At 54.4% G+C, this 20,635-nt stretch overlaps 3 protein-coding genes and 1 pseudogene across 5 annotated transcripts; all 4 read left to right on the forward strand.

Annotated features, from left to right (window-relative positions):
* Positions 1-640: 640 nt before the first annotated feature.
* Positions 641-2,448, forward strand: LOC134564553 (avidin-like; annotated as a pseudogene).
* Positions 2,449-5,160: 2,712 nt separating this feature from the next.
* On the forward strand, positions 5,161-7,415 carry LOC134564773 (avidin-like). The gene is made up of 5 exons (XM_063423934.1): positions 5,161-5,408; positions 6,262-6,369; positions 6,473-6,686; positions 7,038-7,158; positions 7,239-7,415. The coding sequence occupies exons 1-5, from the start codon at positions 5,334-5,336 to the stop codon at positions 7,270-7,272; spliced, it is 552 nt and encodes a 183-aa protein (XP_063280004.1). The 5' UTR covers positions 5,161-5,333; the 3' UTR covers positions 7,273-7,415.
* A 4,955-nt stretch (positions 7,416-12,370) lies between these two features.
* On the forward strand, positions 12,371-14,258 carry LOC134564774 (avidin-like). The gene is made up of 4 exons (XM_063423935.1): positions 12,371-12,681; positions 13,196-13,409; positions 13,830-13,950; positions 14,113-14,258. Exons 1-4 carry the CDS (start codon positions 12,610-12,612, stop codon positions 14,210-14,212), a joined length of 507 nt encoding a protein of 168 aa, XP_063280005.1. The 5' UTR covers positions 12,371-12,609; the 3' UTR covers positions 14,213-14,258.
* A 1,832-nt stretch (positions 14,259-16,090) lies between these two features.
* Positions 16,091-17,799, forward strand: LOC134564485 (avidin-like). 3 transcript variants are annotated; one of them, XM_063423371.1, is made up of 4 exons: positions 16,091-16,192; positions 16,704-16,914; positions 17,015-17,147; positions 17,573-17,796. In XM_063423371.1, exons 1-4 carry the CDS (start codon positions 16,121-16,123, stop codon positions 17,604-17,606), a joined length of 450 nt encoding a protein of 149 aa, XP_063279441.1. In that variant the 5' UTR covers positions 16,091-16,120; the 3' UTR covers positions 17,607-17,796. The 3 variants fall into 3 exon arrangements, with proteins under 3 accessions (XP_063279441.1, XP_063279442.1, XP_063279443.1); XM_063423372.1 differs by having other exon boundaries at positions 16,097-16,192; positions 16,690-16,914; positions 17,573-17,799; XM_063423373.1 differs by having other exon boundaries at positions 16,109-16,192; positions 16,696-16,914; positions 17,573-17,797.
* Positions 17,800-20,635: the final 2,836 nt, after the last annotated feature.

The following is a 20,635-nucleotide window of genomic DNA, read 5'->3' on the forward strand; positions in this document are numbered from 1 at the left end:
TCAAGAAACCCACCAAGTCAAGAGAAGAGAAAGGCTGAGCCTGCAGATTAATTAGCATCAGATGCAAGAGAATTCTTAATCAATAGGAGAGAAAATAGTATTTAATAAGAGGAATAAATAACTTGTAGCCAATGAACATTAATGCCTGTGTTTGCTAAAATGTGTAAATACCAAAATGTTTTGATAGTTGGTGTGCTTGATCTTTGGAATAACACGGAGGACCCAGGTTTGCAGAACTAAATAAGTAATCGATGTCTCTCTTAGGGTGCGTAAATACTGCCTTGTTATGCACCAGGTAACAAACCCAGTTTTTCTGGACAACTCTGTCATGGCTTAGCGCACACATTCCCAATACCCCCCGTGGTGTCCTACGGTGCCTCCTGTCAGCATAGCCGGGGCCTGAGGCACGTCCCCTGCTGTGACCCTCCATGGCTCAGAGTCCTCCTTCGCATCCCCCCACCCCACCATGGTCCCTGGGACCCCGAGCTGGCCCAGGGGAACAGGAGCCCGTTCAGCCTGGAGCAGTGGCTGGCTGCCCATCTCCCACCGGGTGTCCCTCGGCCGCTGCCCGGCCACAGCCCCCCTGCTATGAAAGGGCAGCAGCGCCGCAGAGCTGGCACCACACACGGCCACCAGCGCCATGGGGACCGCGGGCTGCTGCTGCTGCTGCTGCCGGCCCTGCTCGTGCCCCGTGATGCAGAGTCCAGGGAGGTACGGGTGGCTCCGGGGCAGAGTCCGGCCATGCCGAGCCGTGCTGTGTTGTCCTGGGTGCAGGCTGGGGTCTGAGGGGCTGCACGCCCTGCTGCTGCCATCCGAGGTGCCCTGGGAATGGCCAAGGGGCTGCCTGCTCCTGCTGTGCTTCCAGGTGCTCTGCCGTGCCCTGCTGCTCCACGCTGGGCTGTGCCACACTCTGCTGTGCCACACTGTCCTTGCTGTGCTCCGCCACCGCTGGGGCACAGTGTGCAGGGCTGACAGGGTTGTGTGTTTTTACCACGCCATGCTGTGCTGTCCTGTGACACCCCAGCACACAGAGTTTGTCTGCTCCTCTTGTGTCCTGCTGTGCCACACCACGGTGCAGTGTCCATGACCGAGGAGGCTGCCCGCTCTGGCTGTGCTGTCCCTGGGGGTTCTGTACCCTGGGGGTACCCAGTACCTCCAGCTCTGCCCTGCCCAGGGAGGGCGAGGTGCTGACCCAGCTGGTGCCCACATGCTGGTCTCAGTTGCCACACAGAGGGGTCATGCTATGGGACACACATCCCACTGCCTAGGGAGGCTGGGGTGGGGAGGAGGGGGAGCTTGGTTCAGGCACTGCCCGAGACACCCACATGACTCCTGCTGTAGCAATGCATCTGTGTAACAGGCTATTTTGATGCACCAGACAAACTGTTCGTGATAAATCTTACCAAGCCACCTGCAGCCTTGTTTTCAGGGTTCTCAGGGACTCATCAAGGTTACTGGGAAAATAATAGGACTAAAGTAAGAACAGAGAGCCTGAGAAACCATCCACAAGGAATGTAAACCCTAGATACAGAAGACACGACATGATGATGGACACTTGACCAATTTGATGTCCTAAAGGAGATGTACCTGTCTCTTGAACCAGTGACTTAGCCAACATAACGTAAACAGTGAACGGCTTCTGGTGAAATCATGTTGGTTTGTTATTCAGTTGCCCATATCCCCCTGCACTCCCGGTCCCCAATGTGACCTGAACGGCCTGTGGAGAAATGAGCTGGGCTCCAGTATGACCATCTTGGCCATGAACATAGCTGGGACCTTCTCCAGCTCCTAGCACACTGCAGTGGCAGCCACCAACAAGCAGATCCTGGTGTCACCCTTGCAAGGGGTCCAGCAGCATCCCAGTGCCAAGAGAGACCCCACATTTGGCTTCACCGTGCAGTGGCAGCGCTCAGGTACAGCAGTGACAGTGATCCTCTGCCCATGCTGGGAGTGGGGATCCCCCATCTGGTGCCCCAAATCCCCTGCAGCACCCAGAGGAACCCTGGCTGTGGGCACAGACAGGCCACACACACATATTCCTGCAGTGGTGGGAGAGCTGTCTGTCTGTGGTGGGTTTCAGGATTGTCTGGAAGAGGTGATGGGGGTGTCCATCTGTCTGTCCAAGGGGCATGGCAGGACTGAACCTCTGTCGGGTTGATGTGGAAGCGGTCCACCCAGCCAACCTGGCAGGGAGGTCCATCTCTCTGTCCAGGGCATGTACCAATGGTGTTTGTCTGTCTGTCTGCCAGGATCAGGTGGCTCAGGCTTCCCTATCTTGAGGTGTAGGCTCTCACCCCACTCTGCCTCTCTTGAACCTTTTCAGACTCCACCACTTCCTTTGTGGGCCAGTGCTTTGTGGATCATCATAGGAAGGAGACACTGGAGACCACATGGCTCCCGCAGGAAGAGGTCTTGTCACACAAGGACACCTGGAAAGCCACAGAGTGAGCTCTGCCCCTGCCTTCTCACCCCACAGCCCTCCCTTTCATCCTGCTGTCACATCTTCCCTGCAGGGTTGGCACTTCCATCTTTACCCACATCAAGTGATAGGAACAGGGACCAGTGCTGCCTGCACCCTGCTGTCCTTCTGCATCCCCAAGTCTCCCCAGTGTCCCAGTCCCAAGCTGGGCTCCTGGCAAGGAAACACACTCTCACCTCGCCCCGCTTCTTCCCAGTGCCTCCCAGCAACCTGCTGGTGGGGCTCCCCATTTCCATACTTGCTGTCCTCACACATGGAGCCAAATAAACCCTTCCCCACATGGCAGAGAGCTGTGTGCCTTGTGTCCCTGGTATACAAGCAGCCACTCTGTGGCCATGAGGAGAGCAAGGTGCTGGCAGGGGAACAACAGAGAAGTGTTTTGGAGGGGCTGGGAAAGATGGGGTTGAGGGACAGAAGTGGGTGATTCTGCTTCCTGATCATGGCTTCAGGCCTCAGCAGGTGCCTTCTTGCCTGTGCACCCATTTGGGATACTCACAGGGGCCCTGTGCCAGGTGGCTCCAGGCAGCACCCACGGTGTGGGGCAGCAGGATACCCCTGACTGTGGGGGTAAAAGGTGCATGTAGGCAAGCCAGCACTCTCACCTGGCCTCATCTGGTGTCTCTGTACCCCTCACTGCCTCATCTTCCCACAAAACTCCATTTCCAGCTACTGCTCTGGTTGGGAGTCTCGGTGCTGCATGCACATATGAGGGAGAGCTGGATGCCAGCCCTCACAGAGGGGAGTCTGGGGTGTTGGGGTAGTCCAAAATCCAGGCTGGATGCTGAGGGCATCAGGAGAGAGACCTAGGACTCCATGGGGCGCTATTGGGCAGACCAGGTGGCTAAAGAAGACAGATACTGAAGGTGTACCTGTTGTATGTATGCAGGTATGCATGTACTTCCCACTGACTGGCTCTCTCCTGATCAGCCACGGGGTGGAACAGGATATGGATCCTTTCAGGATGTTATCTGAACACTAAACTTTATTTTATCAGCACCTTAGGAAAGGAAACAAATCAAACAAGGGCCTGATGCTCTTTGCACTGGTCTAACACTAGACGTCACCAATCCATAATTTCAGCAGCTCACAAATTTCCAGCTCATTAGTTACCTAATCCATGATGCACAGTTCCTAACTCCTGTTCCTGACCACCTCAAGGAGAAGTTGTGTGGGCAGGGAGAGGTGCAAAGGGTGTTAAAGGCAATGCTGCCTGGGGGCTGCAGGGCTGCTGGGGCAAGAGACTGTTGGATGGGGCAGGGACTTTGGGGAAGAAAGCACACAGTGCCCCAAGAAAGTGTCAGGGCCTTTCTGCCATCCTCCTCCTCTGACAGTGTGCCTGTCCTTCCCTAGCCTTCCTCAGCCTTTGCTCTTTTCCCTCATTCCCTGCTGGGCTCTGGTCTGGGGCTGCACCCAGAGTGCACAGACCTGAGACTCTCCAGGGTATGCTTGTACTGACTGAGCACAACGGGTTGATGTGCCTGCTGGTCCTTTGGTCAAAAGTCACACTACATCCTCATCCTCACCCCTGCACCCTCATCCTCATGCCTGCATCCTGCACAGAGCCCTCAGTTCATCCCCATTGATCCTTGGCACTGTCCTGGTCGTGCTGGGCTCGTTCTCCTGCTTCCCCTCTTAAGACATCCAATGTGGCTGCCACCAGCAACATAAGCACCCAAAGACTTCTCCGAGTGGTCTGTTGGGCCTTGTGGAAATGGAGGGTGAGGCTGAGAGCCCTGCACAGTGGGGCATGAGACCACTCAGAACCATGTTGGCCCAGGACATAAGACTGAATTTCTGTCATTTCATTACCCCCACAGTGGCAAATTCCTGGCTTCTGGTTTCTCCTAAGGAGGAAGTCAGTAGGACAGCAAATGATCCAAACATTGTGGTTGCTTAATAAGGAAACTGAAAGTAAAACTGTGGAGTTTACAAGAAACCAGCAGTGGGGGCACCACCCCCTCTGAATCACAATCTGTGCTAATCAGTTGTCCTAACTATTGCACATCCTGTCCCTGACCCTGATGTGATCCTGCCCTTTTACTGACCTTTCATTTGCCTTTTTCTCTTGCCTGTTATGTGCAACCTGGGCTGCTCACCTCCAGTCTGCAATGCCCTACCTAGAGCTTTTCCTGTTGCTGTTGGGGCAGGTTTGCTTCCTTCATCTTCCAGTTCCCTGGACCCACTGCAGATCACCTGCTGTCCCTGCACACATACCTTGCCCAGCCCTCATGACTCTCAGTCCTTCTGTCCATCCCCTGCAGTGACTAGAGGGTGCTTTGGAACACAGGAACTCCTGCAGGGCAGGATGGAAACTTAGAGTCAGCCCTCAACCAACAGGCATGGGGCTAAAGGCCCACAGGCTGGGTGATGTCAGTCAGCAGCCCCCCATAACCCCTCCTGCATCCTTATTTTGCCCATCCCCGTCTCTGTGTCCACCCCTGTTCCAGTCCCCATGCCTACCCTCATCCCTGCCCTGTCCCCATCCCTCCCTACCCTTACTTCCACCCCCATCCCTGACTCTGTTGCTGTCCCCATCCATGTGCACATCCCCCATCCCTCATCCCGACCCTCGTCCCCGCCCCCACCCCAGTTCCCGTTCCCGTTCCCATCCCACCACAACGTACGGCCTCGTCCTGTCTTCATTCCCAGCCTTGTACCCATACCTGTTTTCACCCCTGTCCCTGTTCCCACCGGTCCCTCTCTCCTTTCGTTTCCTTGTCCCAGTACCAGCCTTCCCCGCAGACACGTCCCGAGGCTTTCCCGGAAACCGTGGCGGAGCCGCAGAATAAAAGTCTGTGAGTCACGGTCACGGCGGATTCTTTGCCACCCGAGCTGCAGCCCGAGCTGCATCCCGATGAGCCGCCGCATTTTCTCCGTTCTCGCTCTGCCTGTAGGGGTGTCCGTGGCCGCTGCCGCCTCAGGCTTCCAGGTGGGAGCTCCTGCTGGGAGCACGCCTGGGGATCCCGGTGGTCGGGGTGGGACACGAGTGGCAGACTCGCCGGGGGAGGGGAGCATGATGTGGGAGCTGTAGCGCTTGTTAGGGGTGGGACAAGCGTGGATGACCCACCTGCAGGGGGGAATACTTGGCAACAGGAGGATCCCCTGCTCCAGCGGGTATCCAGACCCTGCCGGGGGAGGTGAGGAAAGTGATGCTCCGGTGTTGTCCGTGTGCCCGGGAGGGATGTGCATGGAGATTCCTTCTCTGGTGCAGGGGCCATGCGTGTGGAAATCCCTCACTTCCCTCACAGGGACTTGGGAAGGAAACTGGGGAAGAAATTAGAGGGAAATTGGGACAGGGGACCCTGCCCCAGCGGGTGACTTGCCCCTGTCTCAGCCAGTGCAGTGTGGGAGAGAACAGGCAGAGCATAGGACTGCAGGTGGGACGTGCAGGGCTCTGGCTGAGACAGAGGCCCCTGTGGATTTGAGGGCTATGCCCATCCCAGTGAGCTTCCCTGTTGTGCTGTATGTGTGCTGAGCACAGCACAGGTACCCACAAACACAGGCAGATGTGCCCTGGATTCACACAGCTCACCTGCCAGGGCTACAGCAGGGGTCCCACCCATGTTCCTGCCTGTCCAGGGCTCCCACCTTTCACTTTTCCTCTTCACCTCTCCCATTTGCTTGGCTTACCCCAGCTTTTGGCCCTCTTGATGTAGCTGAGATAGCAGCAACTTTATGAATCATGTCTTTTAAAAATTAATGCTCGAGCACTCTCAGGACTCCAGAAACACTCTGCAGTGCCACCATCCACAACCTGACCTGTGTTTTTGCTCCTTTTCAAGCTCCTCTGCCAGGAAGGTAAGCACCCTGGGGAGAAAAAGGCCAGTGAGAAAGAGGAAAAGGCAACCAAAAGCAGGAGCTGGCTGGGGAAAGGCACAAGGGATATCAAGGTGAGTGACAGTATCCCACGGGCATCAGGGGTTATGGGCAGGGGGCTTAGCCTGTAAGGGCTGTGTACAGGCAGACCCCAGGGACACATCTGCTTGTCCACAGACATGCAACCTGACCGGCTGGTGGAAGAATGATCTGGGCTCCAAGATGCAAGTGTTCAACGTTGACAATGACGGAACCTTCTTTGGCGAGTACCACACCGCTGTGTCAAGTGCCAAGAAACCCATCCAGCCATCCCCACTGATTGGCTCCCAGCACCTGGATGAGGATGGAAAGTGCACTTTTGGCTTCACTGTCAACTGGAAGAAGTTCTCAGGTCTGTAGTTGCATGATGGCTGTTGTTGGATGGAGTGGTGGGATGGAGAGAGGAGCTCAGGCAGGTCCCAGTGCCCATCCTGATCCCTCTGTTCTCTCTGCTCTCTCCTGTCTCTCCTTCCCTGATCTCTCCCCACTCTGGATGGTGTCTGCAGACAGCAGTACACTTCCCAAAACAAGGTGTGGGTGCGGCAGCAAAAAGGGTTGCTTTGACAACACCTCTGCCACACAGCATTTCCCTGCAAATATTGGAATCCATGCAGGCTCCATGAGCATTAAACCCACTGATGCCTGTGAAGCTCCAAAATCAGCTGGGGTTCTGTTGGGGTGCTAACTGCCACCACTGCTTTAGACTCCACAGCTGTCTTTGTGGGCCAGTGCTTCAATGGGGATGATGGGAAGGAGGTCCTGCACACCTCCTGGTTGCTGCGGGAGAAAGTTGACTTGGAGCCAGATGACTGGAGAGCCACCAGGTGAGCGAGAGTACCCCAGCCCGTCTGGGATCCTTACCCTGCTGCTGGCTGGGTGCCAATGGGCTGCTGCTTCCCCACAGGACCGGCCGGAACACCTTCACTCGAATGGGCTGAAAGGGGGAGAAGCATCTTATTCTGGCAACACTTGGGAGATAGGAGTCCTTTGAGCAGGATCGGTGTGTACCAGCATGCCCTGATGTTTCCAGGTCTGGAGGATGAAGTCTCAAAAAACACCAAATAAATTTAAATGTATTTAAACACAACCTTGTGCAGTCTGTGGATATGTCCTGGAAAAGCAGTGCTAAAACATGGTACAGGGGGGGTGTGGGATGAAACTCTCTTTCCATTATTCTGAGAAGAGACTGGCTCCAAGAAAACCCCTTTTCCAGCCCAAACGGGACGGTGCATCCCCAAAGTAACCCTCTGACACTAACTCTGACCAGCACTCACTTTTCCCTACTGAAAGCCTGGTGAATGTGATGGGAGGGTAAGCTCATCTGTATCCTGGAAACCTGGCTGGAAAGCCAGAGGTCCCTGGCTCTGACACGGCCCTTAAGCAGGCAGGTGATAGATCTTGGCTGCATCCACACTCCTGTAAAGTGCCAAGGGTTGCTCTGTACCAGCCACACAGGGCCAGTAGGTGCAGTACACCCAGCCCAAAACTCTTCCTAGGAAGTGTGATTTACTGGAAAACTAATGACCAGCAAATACCTCTCAAATCTCTGCCCAGTGGACTATGTGAATGACCAAAACAGGCAGTGCCTATGCTGCCTTAGACACTCCTCTAAGCCAAAGCAAATGATTTCCTGGAAATCAGCTCTGGGTCTGAATCTGAAACTTAGTCCTTGTGTCTTTGATTCTCAAAATAACCCGTGAGAGTGCTGCATACTCTGAGTTGGCATACTGCCTGGAATTTGATGAACTTAAAAGTAGGACTGAGCTGCTGGCTCTGCCACCCTTTCTGCTCCCCTGGCTTTTCTGCCACAAATGCTGTGGTGGGAGAGCTTTGCTAACAGCAAATGTGGCTTTAGCAATTTTGCCTGTTCTATGTTTTTGCCCGTCTTGTTGCAAACTTGTATGTGGTTTGCTTCTCACATCTTTCTCCCTGGGGTTCATCTTAACGCTTCTAGAGCAGTGCTGCTGTTCCCTTCCCAGTGCCTCACTGGTATTGCTCCAGCTTTTTCAGTTCCCTTACAGCATTTCTGAGAAGAATGCCTTTACACCAGCCCCTTGCCATGCATTTCTGTATCTGCACAGCCTTTAGCATGCTTTTAGAGGAGGCTGAGAACTGGGAAAAGGAGAGGCAGAGGGACCACAGGACTCTGCTCTCACCTGAGGCATGACAAGCTCAGCAGTGAGGCACCACACTAAGCCTTCAGCCTCACTGCATGCATCCTCCTGACCTCATTATTGCCTTCATGCCAACATTTCCCCAGGGCAGGGCTCTCTTGAGGCTGTGCAGCATTCCCAGGGTGCTTCAGCAAGGCAGCAGTGCTGACCACAGTTGGAGCATCTTGCAAACCCCAGCAGGTAGCCACAGTACTGGTGAGAAAAGTGGCAGCCATGAGCTGGCAGAGCTATTTCCAAGGCCAGTCCCTACACGAGGGCACCCAGCTAGGCTGCAATGCATCCCTGGCACACCTCAGATTTGGGGTAACAGGTGATATGGTGTACCAGGGTGCCTGCAGGCATCTGGGAATGGTTAAGGATGGGGATGTTTCTCCATAGACAGCATCCCTCAGCTCTGGGTTTTATTCAGCTGCAAACCTCTGCTCTCAGTGTTGATCTGCAAACCCAGCACCATCTGTTTCCTTCTAGCACAGCCTCATCAGCAAGGCAAACGTGAGCAGGTCTTCCCCTTCAGCCCCACTGCAGGAAAATCCACTGTTTCTGCTGCATGAGAAGCCTTGATCAGGGGCATTCACACACTGTGAATGCCTCTGGGGGGGGGAGCTTGTGGAGGCAGGAGGAACCTGAAATCATATGGACATGTCTGTGTGGCCCAGCTGTCCATACACCTAGTGTATCAATAAAAAAAATAAACTGAAACCCAAATATATTAGGATCTTGGCATGGGGTGATGCTTTGATGCGTAAGGATCAAATCCCTTCAAACAGATAGTCACTGTTAGAATGGAGAAGGAGTTTCAGCTGCAGGGGTCCTCCAGCACTAACAGGTCTTAACCACACGTGGAAAACTGTCCTACACAAATGTTTCTGCAGGCACTGTTCCTGTCAACTGTTTACAAATGTCCCAACACTGAGCATCTTGGTGCCTGTTGGGGGTTAGATTTGTTTCTTTTTTACTTACAGAATTTTTTCCCCGTAAGTTACTAGAAGACTAACTACTGGGTACTTGTGAGTGCTTGACCAAAGCAAAGAAGTGGCCAAAGGTGAGGGTAGCACCGGGCTACACCCTTTGTTTTTGGGGCTCTGGGAGTTGTCTCTCGGAGAGGGAGGGGATAATGCGGGTTTTTGGGGCAGTTTCTCTCTTTTGCTCTCAGCATCGGAGAGAGGATGGTCGGGCAGCTGCTTGCTGCGGGAAGAGTTCACTGCCATCACTCCGTCCCTTCCTGGGAAATCCACCACCACCTGCTCATGTGCCCAGGAACCCTGAGCTCGCCTCCTCCTGTCCTGCCGGGCTGGCCCTGTCCTGCCGCTGCCGCTTCTTCGGCGCTGCTCGGAGGCTTTTCCGCTCCTCTGTGGCCCCGCACTGCCCTGCCCTGCCGGGACATCCCTGCCAGAGCTCCTCATCTCATCCACCAGCCCGGGACTTTCCATCTTTCCATCCTTCCAGCTCGGCCTCTCGGAGTCCTGCAGGGCACCGAGATCAAACTGGCCCAGGCTTTTTGTGAAAGAAAGCCCTCGAGGTTCCCGGTTCTGTTTATTATTAATGCTGTAGTTGTTGTTTGTTTGCTTTGTCATCCATACTAGCAAAGAGCTGTTATTCCTATCCCCATACCTCTGCCTGAAAGCCCCTTTAATTTTCGAAATTAGAATAATTTGGAGGGAGGGGATTTGAATTCTCCATCTCTAGGGAGGTCCTACCCCTCCCTAGCAGATACCTGTCCTTCAAACCAAGACAGTGCCCAACATCTCCCTCAGTGCAGCTGTTGACCCACCTACGCAGACAGAGCCAGGGAATTCCCAGGTCACTCAAGGGACTGCATGGCTGGTGGGTTTGCGTGCACCAAAACCTGGTACCCCTCCACTCTATAGAGATGATAAAAGAGTAAATTTGATTTTCAAGCCATAACTTCCCTGATGAGTGAAGATACATAGCTCCCATCCCTTCCATCATTTCTGTATGGCCCTCTGGTCAGGACCACATTATACTCTGCTCTTCTGCCTCTCTTCATGGCCCTGTTCCAGCTGTAGCCTTGCCAACCACAGACTGCCATCCTGAGAGAATGGAGGAGCTCCTTAGTTATGTTCTCAGACCTTCCTGGGCCTGGTGTGGAAGCAGGACACACTCCCAGATGTGTTCTGCCTCTCCATCCTACAGCTGAGCTCAAATTTGCCAGTATAAGCCCTTGTGTGGATGAGGGACTGCAGCTTGCCCAGCTTGCCCTACATGGCTCAGAGGGATACTCACTCCTGGCACCCTGCCCCACCCAGGCTGTGCTGTGGCACCAGTGCTGAATCCCCTCCACTGCACTGCACCCTGACCAAGCAGTGGAGGGGCTGGTGGACCTTGGGGGGCTGGAGGGGGGCTTGGGGGGCTGGAGGGGCTTGGAACCCCAAGCAGTGGGTCACTGACCTCGGCTCCAATGTAGCCACCTTGGCTGTGAACAGAAAAGGTAGCTTCACTGGCTGCTACCACGCACCATGAACGAGGTCTGGCTGTCCCTGCTGCCAGCAACACACTTGATGAACCAGAAGAGCCAGCCCACCTTTAGCTGTCAACTAGAGCTTTTCAGCTGCTTCTCCTTTCCCAGCCTTTCTCTTGTATTCTCAGAGCTCCTCTAGTCTCCACTGAGATGTCCTTGGAGTATCCCAGCCCGTCCTCTGATGTCCAGCTCACTTGGGCTCATGCCACCATGCCCTGCATATCCCATGCGTGTTTGAGGTTCCAGCAGGACAGGAGGCTGGGGAGGGAAACATCACCCACAAGCAGTCTTTCCCACTGACAAACTGGGTGCCTAAGAGGGACAGCCCCACCCCTGTCTCATCCCTTCACAGAATGCAGACTCCATCACCGCCTCCATGGGCCAGAGCCTCATAGATGAGCACAGAAAGGAAATACTGAGGACCACATGGATCATGCAAGATGAGGCTGACATACTCGAGGATGAGTGTAAAGCTAGTGGATGGGCTGCAGGGCACTTGTCCATCCTTGCTCTGTGCTCAGGCTGCCCCTGTGGGTATTGCATGGAACCCACAGGGGAGTGCCAAGCCCTGAGCTGGTAGGCAGTGAGTGAGGGACAGTAGTGTTAAGATCCCAAGAGCTTTTGCAGCAAGTCCCCAGGATGGGAACTGAACACAGCTCTATAATTTTTTAATTAAAAGCAAAGTGCAATTTGATCCTGCTTCCTGAGGAAGAGGAGACTTTCGTAGTGTTCAGGCCCAGGAAAGATGAGAAGGATTGTCAAAGCAGATCTTATCCCTTGTGCTTGGGCAGGGGCCAGAGGGGCACCTCACCATCTGGACATGGCCAGATGCCACTTCTGTATTTCCCTGCAGCATTGGGAGTGACATGTTCACCTGGTTAGAGTGGTATCCTAGAGGATGTGTCTGTGCCATGTCCCTGTACAGATGCCAGGCAGTCTGAGCAGCCCCATTACAGCCTCGCACCATCAGGAACTCCTTGGGAAGGGTCAGGCAGGGCCCTGCCCAGCCTCACTGCATCAAGCATGTGGCATCACCTCCCGCGGTGTCCAGGGAGGCACCGTGCACAGAACATACCCTCCACAGGAACAAACAAATTTTAACTTCTACATATCTTCCAGGAAAGCCCCTCTGCACTTGGAAGAATGACTGATTCAAGAGTTCCTGCTGCAGTGACCGTCTTAGGTCCCAAACTCAAAGAAAGCCCAGCACAGCCGTGACGAAAACCAGAAAGAGCAGCAGACGCTTCGGTGCGGGAGGGGAGGGTGAGAGGGCTGAGCCGCTGCGGGCAGACACGTCAGCAGTCAGCAGAGCACGGCTGGCCGCGCTGCGCTTGCTGCAGCCTGTGTTTAGGTGGCAGCACTGGGCCAGCGGCAGCGGGACAGCGCCGAGCCGTGCTCACCCCTGCATCCCCACCTCCCTGCACCGCCGTGCTCATCCCCGCGTTCCTCCGGCGCTGCCCAGGTCAGGCAGACCTCCTCACCTCACCTGGCCTGGGCACGCTGACATCGGGACGCTCACGCCCCAGCTGCCAGCCGTGGCGGCTCCGGTTACAGTCCTATAAAGGAGTTTGGGATGCAGGGCAGAGAGGGAGCCGGGCCGGGTATTTCACAGCCCCGCAGCTATGGGGGGCGGCGCCTTCATCCTGGTCCTCGCCGTGGCCCTGGCAGAGAGTATTGCTCCTGCAGGCAGGAAGGTACGGGGATGGGTGACAATGGGAGCATGGCAGACACGGCACTGGGATGGAGTGTGGGCAGCCAGGAGTTCTCCCTTAAATGCCATTTTAGGCTTAGACAAGCAGGAGAGCTTTGCAAGAACCAAGTCCAGGCAGAGGGCAAGCTACTCCTGGATCACCCTCAGCCACCACGTCAAGAAAGATTTGTTCCCATAAGGGAACCATGCACAGGGCATTCCATCCCCCGGGGTTTGTGCTTGGAAGCACCATGCATGTGGCATCCCCTCTGGCATCTGGGTCTGTGTCTGGGTGTAAGGAGCATGCTGCAGAGCTGGGACGTTCTGAGTTTGCTCCACTATCCTCTCAGCAGCACCCTGGGGCAGTATTTCCCTGAACTGGGATTAGGGATAGTCAATGCCCTGCAACAGCACTCACAGCCGGGCTTGTGGCTCCCCTGGTGTGGGACGGCAGCAGGGATGGCAGGGATGGTTCCCCTGCATGCAGGGAGAGAGAGTATGTGTCTGTATTCCTTCAGTGCCAGCTCAACGGACTGTGGAGGAATGACCAGGACTCACTGATGGAGATTTCCATGTTGAGGGACAATGGGGACTTCCAGGGACAATACCTCACACGAGTAACCCTCTCCGGGGGCTGTGCTCACATCTCCCCCCTGAGAGGTGTCCAGCAGCAGCTTGGAGAAGAGGGCTGGTCCACCTTTGCCTTCACTGTGCGCTGGGACAAGTTCTCCAGTAAGTCCTGGGACACCTGGGGGTGGCACAGCAGTGTCAATGGAAGCCGCACATGCAGCCAGCAGGAATTTTCTTTTGCCAGGAATTCAGCAGGGTGATGCTTTGGTGCAGCTAAGCAGCAACACCTACACAGAATGGGGCTAGGGGGCTTGAACAGGGGAGCTCTTCCTCACCCAACATCTTTGGGGCAACAACGGTGGGTCCAGACCCTGTGAGCACAAGTGGGATGTGGTGCTACAAATCCTGCCTGGTCCGAAGGAGCCACAGGGATGGGCAGGACCACCCCAACATTGGTTTGGGTTTGTGTAGCCACTGGAGCAGGAACACAGCTTTGTCTGGGAGGGGAACAGCTGTGTCCCCAGTGGGGCAGGGGAAGCAGCCGGTTTCCCCACGGATCTCCCAATAAGTGCTTCTTCTCAGATGCCACCACCGCCTTTGTGGGGCAATGCTTTGTGGATGCAGGTGGAAAGGAGACGCTGAGCACCATGTGGCTGCTGCGTGAAGCTGTCGGGTCCCTTGAGGAGGACTGGAAAGCCACGAGGTAGTGAGGGGATATGAGGGGGCACTAATCCCACAGAGGAGTCCTCGCTTGAGGAAACCTGGGGTACATTTAGAGATGCCTCATCACTGCTGCAAGCACTGGCAGCTCCGAGCAGGCTGTGGGTCTGTGGGTCATCCCACAGGAACTCTCAACTCCTCACAGGGTGGGCAGAAATATCTTCACACGTAAACGCACCACAGAAGGAAAGATCCCACCGAACTTGTTCCCTACCTGTGAGACTGTGTCTTCGCCAGCCCCATGATGGGATGGTCTGGCTGCAGCCTAACCCCCCAACAAGGCGAGAAAAACCTGCCTCCCAACTGAGAATAAAATTGAAAAATCATCAGCTGTGGTTGCTTCTTCTTAAAGTCTATCCTTGCTACACCTTCTGTTCCCAGATACTCCTGCTGAGGTGAGGTCTCATCACCACCCTTCTGCAGGGACATCTGCATCTCTCCCTGATCCCACCCATCTGCCTCCCTGGGCTCATTTCCTATCGCATCTAAACCCAAACTTCCACCCTGTGTCATCATTCCCCACCCGCCTGGTGGTGGCAGAGCTAGCAGCAGCATCCTGAATTCATCTCACTTCCTTGCAGTGCCTTTATATCCATTCCCATTAGACCCTTTCCAGTACTGGGACTCCATGCTCTGATGGATTGGGCAATGGAGGCAGCATTATTAGTAGGCTTGAGTTGTTGATTAAGCACTTTGTTTGTCCCGTATGGCACTTCAAGTAAAATGTGCACAAGTTAAAGCCCCTGTCCCACCCCACTCCATCCCACCCCATCCCATCCCCCCGTATTACACTCAGAGATTTTCCTCTTCTCTACCCATTGCATTTTGGCAGTGCCTCTCTATTTGCCTCTGTGGACACCTGCCAAATAGTCAGCTCTTTTGACACAAAGCTTTTGGTAGGTCCATGGGTGAAGAGGAAGCCTCTTGTGGAAGAGCTACAAAAATATCCCAGCCCCAGGGAAGACAGCACCATGGCCACACAGTCCATCGAGCCTGGCCCAGCTCTAGTGAAGCTGCAGCACACTGCCATGAAGTGGAGGGATACCTGCCACCACCCTGGGATCTCTAGCAAGGTGGCTTGTCCCTGCCAAACAACACAGAAAGGCAGGAGCAGGCCAAAAGGACAGGGTGTGGCATCCAGGACAACAGCAAAAGAATCCCCAGGGGAAATTTTTCTGAGTTCCTGTGACAGCCCATGGGTTTGGGACTGAAAAAGACAAAAAGGAGGAGGGATGTATTAGGAGAGGGGTGTTTTCCATTTGGCCCAGTTCTTGAGGCTACCTAGATGAGCGAGAGATGTGCTGAGCAGAAGGTGCCAGAATGTGCCCAGGCTAGCAATGGGCACTGAGAAGTGCCATCCCAAAGGGGCACTCTCCTGCCCCCAGTTTGCACACTGCAGCCCTGCTGCCATGCCCTGCCCCAAATACTGCTGTCTTGGAAACAGCACGTGTTGATTCAGCTGAATTCCACCCGAATTTTCAGCTGCCACAGCCATATGCCTGCTACAGGCATCACAACAAAGGCATGGCTCAGAAAGACAGGGACAGTGCAGACTGCATTTTGCAATCAAAAATCCTTTAGAGCAGCAAACACAGGGAAGAATACGATGTTCTGTGTGTTTAGCAAACTCACTCACTGGGACCTCAGTAATGCTATGCCATTACTTCTTCCTCTAACTCTCATAAAAGTAAGAGCAAAAGCGTCAAAATCAGCAGCTGACATCCAGAAGGGGCTGGAGAAATGTTACTGCTTCTAAAATGAGTAAGCTTTCCCTTCCATGCTGCGCTACAGCACCCTGGTCAGCCAGTAGTACCAGCAAAGCAGGGAGGGCATAAATGAAACAGGTGGTAATTTCCAGCCTTTGTGCATGTTAGGCAGATTCCCAAAGAAGGTATTGATGCTTTCCAGGCTACTATAGGGCCTTAGAAAAAACTTGTGCCCCCACCCCTCTGCCCAGTCGTGCTTATTCCTGCGTTCCTTCAGCCCTGACCAGGTCATGCAGACCTCCTCAGCTCCCTTGCCTGTCCTGGGCACCCTGACATCAAGCCATTCATCTCACAGCTGCCATCCTGGTGCTGATGGGGCTCCAGTTACAGCCCTATAAAGGGTGCTGGGCTGCAGGGCTGGGAGGAGCTCTTAGCAGCCTTGGAGCCATGGGAAGAAGTGCTTTTGCCCTGGTCCTCACCCTTGTCCTGGCAGTATGTGTTGCCCATGTGGAGAGAAAGGTATGGGGACAGATGACAGTGGGGATGTGGTGCTGACATCTTGCTAGACCCCAAAGTCTGCTGCTGGGGCATCTTAACTCAGCAGGGAGTCAGGGCTGGGCTGCTGGAACTGGTAGGAACAATGTTGTGCAGCAATGAGGTTGAGCGGATGGGACTGCTCCTGCAAGGATGCTTCTTGCTGCAGGAAATCATTCAGAGGAAGGCTAACAGAACCATATCACAGACAGTCCTGTTTTTCCCCACAGAGTGTAGGGAAAAGAGTGGACTGCAGCAGTGGGGGGGACTCACTCCCCCTTGGGTGGGTGAAACCATCCAGAACAGCAGCTGAGCTGAATGCAATCAGAGCTCAGGCATGATGCTCACACTGAGATGGGTGATGCTGGTGGCACATCAGGTCGTGGCACACCACTCACTGTTGCAGACATCTCTGGGCAGAGCCAGGGTGGACAGGTGGGAGCGGGATGCCTCCCTCCCTGCCTGGTCCCTCCAACCCACAGTACTAGCCTTGCAGTGTCTTCTCTCTGGGTCATGGCGGAGTGACACCAGCTGCCGGATGGTTGTGTCCACCCTGGACAAGAACAACAGATTCTCCGGTTTTTACCTGCCGGGACCTGCTGCTGGCTACTCAGAACTCCTCACCTCACCACTGGAGGGGTCCCAGCAAGACACAGGGCTGGTCTCACAGCCCACCTTTTCCTTCACCGTGAACTGGCAGCTCCGAGGTAGGCAGCAGGGGCCATCATCCTGCAGCGGGGATGCCAGCAGGGCACAGCGTGACTTTGTGCCTCACTGCCTGACTCACATCCCCTTAAACCCTTCCAGACTCAGAGGCTGCCCGGACAACTGTCTTCCTGGGCCAGTGCTATGTGGACACCAACGGGGAGGAGACCTTGCATGCCCTGTGGCTCCTGCGAGAGGCAGCCAACAGTCCTGCAGAGGACTGGAAAGCCACACGGTGAGTGCTGGGTCCCAGCCACTGCCCTGCCAGGGTCTCCTGTAATTCAGGCTGGAGGTGGGAGAAATCCCATAGGGCGAAGGGTGGGAGGACCATGAGGGTGGAGTGGGTTTGTCACCAGTGATATGCAAGGGCTAAGGAGCATCCGTTTAACATGGTCCACCCCTGCATGCCAGATGTGCCTTTAGGGCAAGGGGATCCCAGGATGGGGTCTGGTCACAGAGGGCCCTCCCTGGGACCTTCTTTCCACTCTCCAAAGCAGAGAGAGAGGAGGAAAAGTGCCAGCACCTGGCACAGCCTTTTCTACAGGCTGTTGGAACCTGTAGTACCACAGTCCACACAACGCTCCACTTGGGTTTCACCTCGGGTTTCCCCTCTACCTGTCACAGCATACATGACCCCATCCAATTTGGTGTTTTCTACAGGATTGGCACCAGCATCTTCACAAGGATAAAATAACAGCAAGTGGGAAAATCCAGCAAGCTCAGGACAGCAGGGAGTTCCTAGGCAGACTTTTCCTGCACCAACATGCTGCACTTTAGCAGCTCTCAGTCCAGAGCTTCATGCTTTCTTAGGCAACTCCACCAGATGCAAAATAAAGGGTTTCTGTGGGGATGCAGGGCTTGGCTCTGTCTTCTGCCCTAACTCAAACTTGTGAGGTTTGTCTCACCCAGCAGCCACTGTCGCACAGGGAGGTTTCATGCTGCACTGGGACTGAAAAAGACAAGGCTGAGGGCAGCAGGGTCCCTGGGGATGGTGACTGTCCCAGCTCCCCTCCCTGGCAGTGTGCAGCAGTACTGTGCATGCAAACGTGATGCTGTGCTCTGGGTAACTTGTCCTTCGGGAGCACTCCCAGATGCCCCTAGAGATGAGGGACAAACAGGGCTGTGGCCAGGCAGAAGGATAAGGCACAGCCCTATGTGCTGCCGTGGCCAGTACTGCAGAGCCTTCCCCGTGTGAGCAGAGCAGAGGAAGCTCTAGGTGCCCGACTGCACGGGGTGGTTGCAAATGACTCTTGCAGAGCCGTCAGCCTCCGGTTCCCAGCCCTGGCGGATGTGCAGGGTGGCAGGCTGCCAGCTGCCTCCCATCCCAGGCCCGGGGAAAGCTCCCAAATACCCCGTCCCCAGAGTCCCTTCGGCAGGGCTGTGTCCCCCAAGTAATGCATGGGGGCGTGTCTCCAGCCAAGACCCTGATGTCCAGACATGGCCAGGTAAAGAGAGTAGGGGAAGGGCACATCTGGTGCTGTCTGGACTTTTTTAGGCATCACAGCACGACCTCTCTGCCCTCTGCCTTAGAGACTCTGCCAAAGCAGTCCTAACACAACCCTTGAGGGTTCAGCAGGCCCAGGGCCAAGGTGTCCAGCTGTGAGAGCTGGGAGGAGGCAGTGGCTCCATCACTGTATTTCCAGCTGCTTTTTAAACCATTTTTCAGATTTCTGTTAGTTTTCTCTTTCCACCAATACCCAGCAGCTGGTGCTAGTGGATAAAAATAGGATGGATGATGATACAGGATTTAGATTTCCCTTAAGAGGTGGATATATCTTGTTTCTGGCACTGACTGAATTTCCCATCTCTCTAAAAAACCCCAATTCATTTAAAAAAAGGGCAAACCTGATTCCTTTAAATATTATTATATTTAGGAAGTATTTTACCTTGGTTACACAGCCCAGGACTTTCTTGGCAATACGAAGCAAATTTCATTTTACGCTTTCACAATTTTCAATACATCATTATCATGAAAAGGAGAAGCTACTCTGATACTTGAGGAGTCACCAAGCAAAAAAGATTCTATTTCCATTGGGTAACACCCATCTGGGACTTTCCAGGGACTGTTCAGGATATTTTGCCCTGAAAAGCTCATGCTTTCAGTCTGCCAGTGTAGTCCCACAATGCTGACATAGGCACTTGCTGGGACTCAAGGGAGATACAGGTTGACGTTGGGCATAACACATGGAACAAGGTGGGACGAAAGCTGGGACCATACTGCCAGCCTAAGGCAAAGTGTGGGGCTCTGTGTGCATGCAAGCAGCACCAGTGCACATGCAGATGATGCTCTGGTCCCTGAAGTATGCTAGGGAAAAGAACAGGGACTGCAGCAAAGAGGACTTGGAGGAGCAAGGAGGGTGGCAGGAATATCAGGTGGCTCCTGCTCCTCTGCTTGATACAATAAAGTCCTCAGACAAAGGACTCATTGTGAGCACTTTTACAATTGCTGCCCTTTAACCCAAGGCATGAGGTCCAGGCTGAGCTTCATTCCTCTCCTCAGCTCAGAGCTGCTTGTTGTGGGACTGACACGAGAACACAGAAAGCAATGAAAAACAGCAGACCTGGGTCCAGACCATGGAGTAACCCTCTCCAAAATTCCCAGCTCCTGGCTCCCAGCCGCCTTTCCCAGAGTTATCTCCTTTCCTGACATCTGGCCAAGCAAGCCAGACTGCTACAAAGAGCAATACTGACCCCAGCGTACCCAGGCAAACACCAGCGCACATGGCTGCTCACAACTTTGCTGGCAACATCACCATTGCATTACTTCACATGGCTCATTCAATATTGATTAGTGCTGGGTCTGGGACACTGTGTAACATCTGTGACACTACACTCTCTTGAACTGCAAAAAAGTGAAACTAAAGGGGGAACAGGCCATTACACACACCAACCTTGAACTGCAAAAAATGAAAGTAGACTGGGAAGAGGACATTATGTACCTTGGCCTCAAACTGCAAAAAATTAAAGTGTAGATGGGGTTCTAGATCTTCCTGATGCCATGCACACCTCCTGGGGAAAGAATTCAAGTAGTTCCCTGGTGATGCTCAAGGGCTGTTAGTCCTGGCCGGGGTAGAGCTGTGACCCAGCCTTGTTGGGAGGCAGAGGCCCTGGGCAAGCCTCTCCTTGGCTGTCTGCCCTCCCGACAGAATGTTGTCTCATACCTTGTTTGTTTTTGCTCCCTGGGTGGGATGCAAGTGTGAAACTTCCTGCACTCACTGCCTTGCTGACTGCCATGCTCCCAAATCCTACATTGGGCTCTGTAGCCTGAGCTCAGGGTCTGCCAGTGCCTCCCGTGGACCCAGTGAACCCAAACAGATGCAGGAACAAGCCCGAATTTAGCAACCTCACAGCAGGCAAGGCCCACCCAGTGGCTGTTGCAGCACCCTGGCTCTGCTCCACTTCCTGCGATTGTGCAGCTCCCCATTACGAAAGCAGCGGTGGGGGCTGACACTGGCTCCTCGCGCTTCCTCCGGGGGAAGCTGCTCGTTTCCGCAGTGCTGAGGGTTGTGTGTGTGTGTGTGTGTGTGTGGTGGGTGCTAGGGTGCTTTTCTCCAGGAGTGCTTTTGCACCCTTGAAGCAGGGTGAGAGCAGAGCAGCAGCCCTGCAAACCCACGCTGTGCTCCAACAAGGCCCTCTGCCGACACACCAACGTGGACTTCCCCTGCATTGGTCTGAGAGGGAGAGCCCCCGAGCCCCCCCGGGTTTCTCCCACAAGGCTCCAAG

Source organism: Prinia subflava, chromosome Z (assembly GCF_021018805.1).
Source record: "Prinia subflava isolate CZ2003 ecotype Zambia chromosome Z, Cam_Psub_1.2, whole genome shotgun sequence".
NCBI classification, from domain to species: domain Eukaryota; kingdom Metazoa; phylum Chordata; class Aves; order Passeriformes; family Cisticolidae; genus Prinia; species Prinia subflava.

Bases quoted from the DNA above. Each gene is read 5' to 3' on its own strand.
- LOC134564773 (XM_063423934.1), top strand. From the start codon at position 5,334: ATGAGCCGCCGCATTTTCTCCGTTCTCGCTCTGCCTGTAGGGGTGTCC. The intron at 6,687-7,037 runs GTCTGTAGTTGC...CCACTGCTTTAG, and splicing joins CAACTGGAAGAAGTTCTCAG to ACTCCACAGCTGTCTTTGTG. The intron at 7,159-7,238 runs GTGAGCGAGAGT...GCTTCCCCACAG, and splicing joins GATGACTGGAGAGCCACCAG to GACCGGCCGGAACACCTTCA.
- LOC134564485 (XM_063423371.1), top strand. From the start codon at position 16,121: ATGGGAAGAAGTGCTTTTGCCCTGGTCCTCACCCTTGTCCTGGCAGTA. The intron at 16,193-16,703 runs GTATGGGGACAG...CTAGCCTTGCAG, and splicing joins TTGCCCATGTGGAGAGAAAG to TGTCTTCTCTCTGGGTCATG. The intron at 17,148-17,572 runs GTGAGTGCTGGG...TGTTTTCTACAG, and splicing joins GAGGACTGGAAAGCCACACG to GATTGGCACCAGCATCTTCA.
- LOC134564774 (XM_063423935.1), top strand. From the start codon at position 12,610: ATGGGGGGCGGCGCCTTCATCCTGGTCCTCGCCGTGGCCCTGGCAGAG. The intron at 13,410-13,829 runs GTAAGTCCTGGG...GCTTCTTCTCAG, and splicing joins GCGCTGGGACAAGTTCTCCA to ATGCCACCACCGCCTTTGTG. The intron at 13,951-14,112 runs GTAGTGAGGGGA...AACTCCTCACAG, and splicing joins GAGGACTGGAAAGCCACGAG to GGTGGGCAGAAATATCTTCA.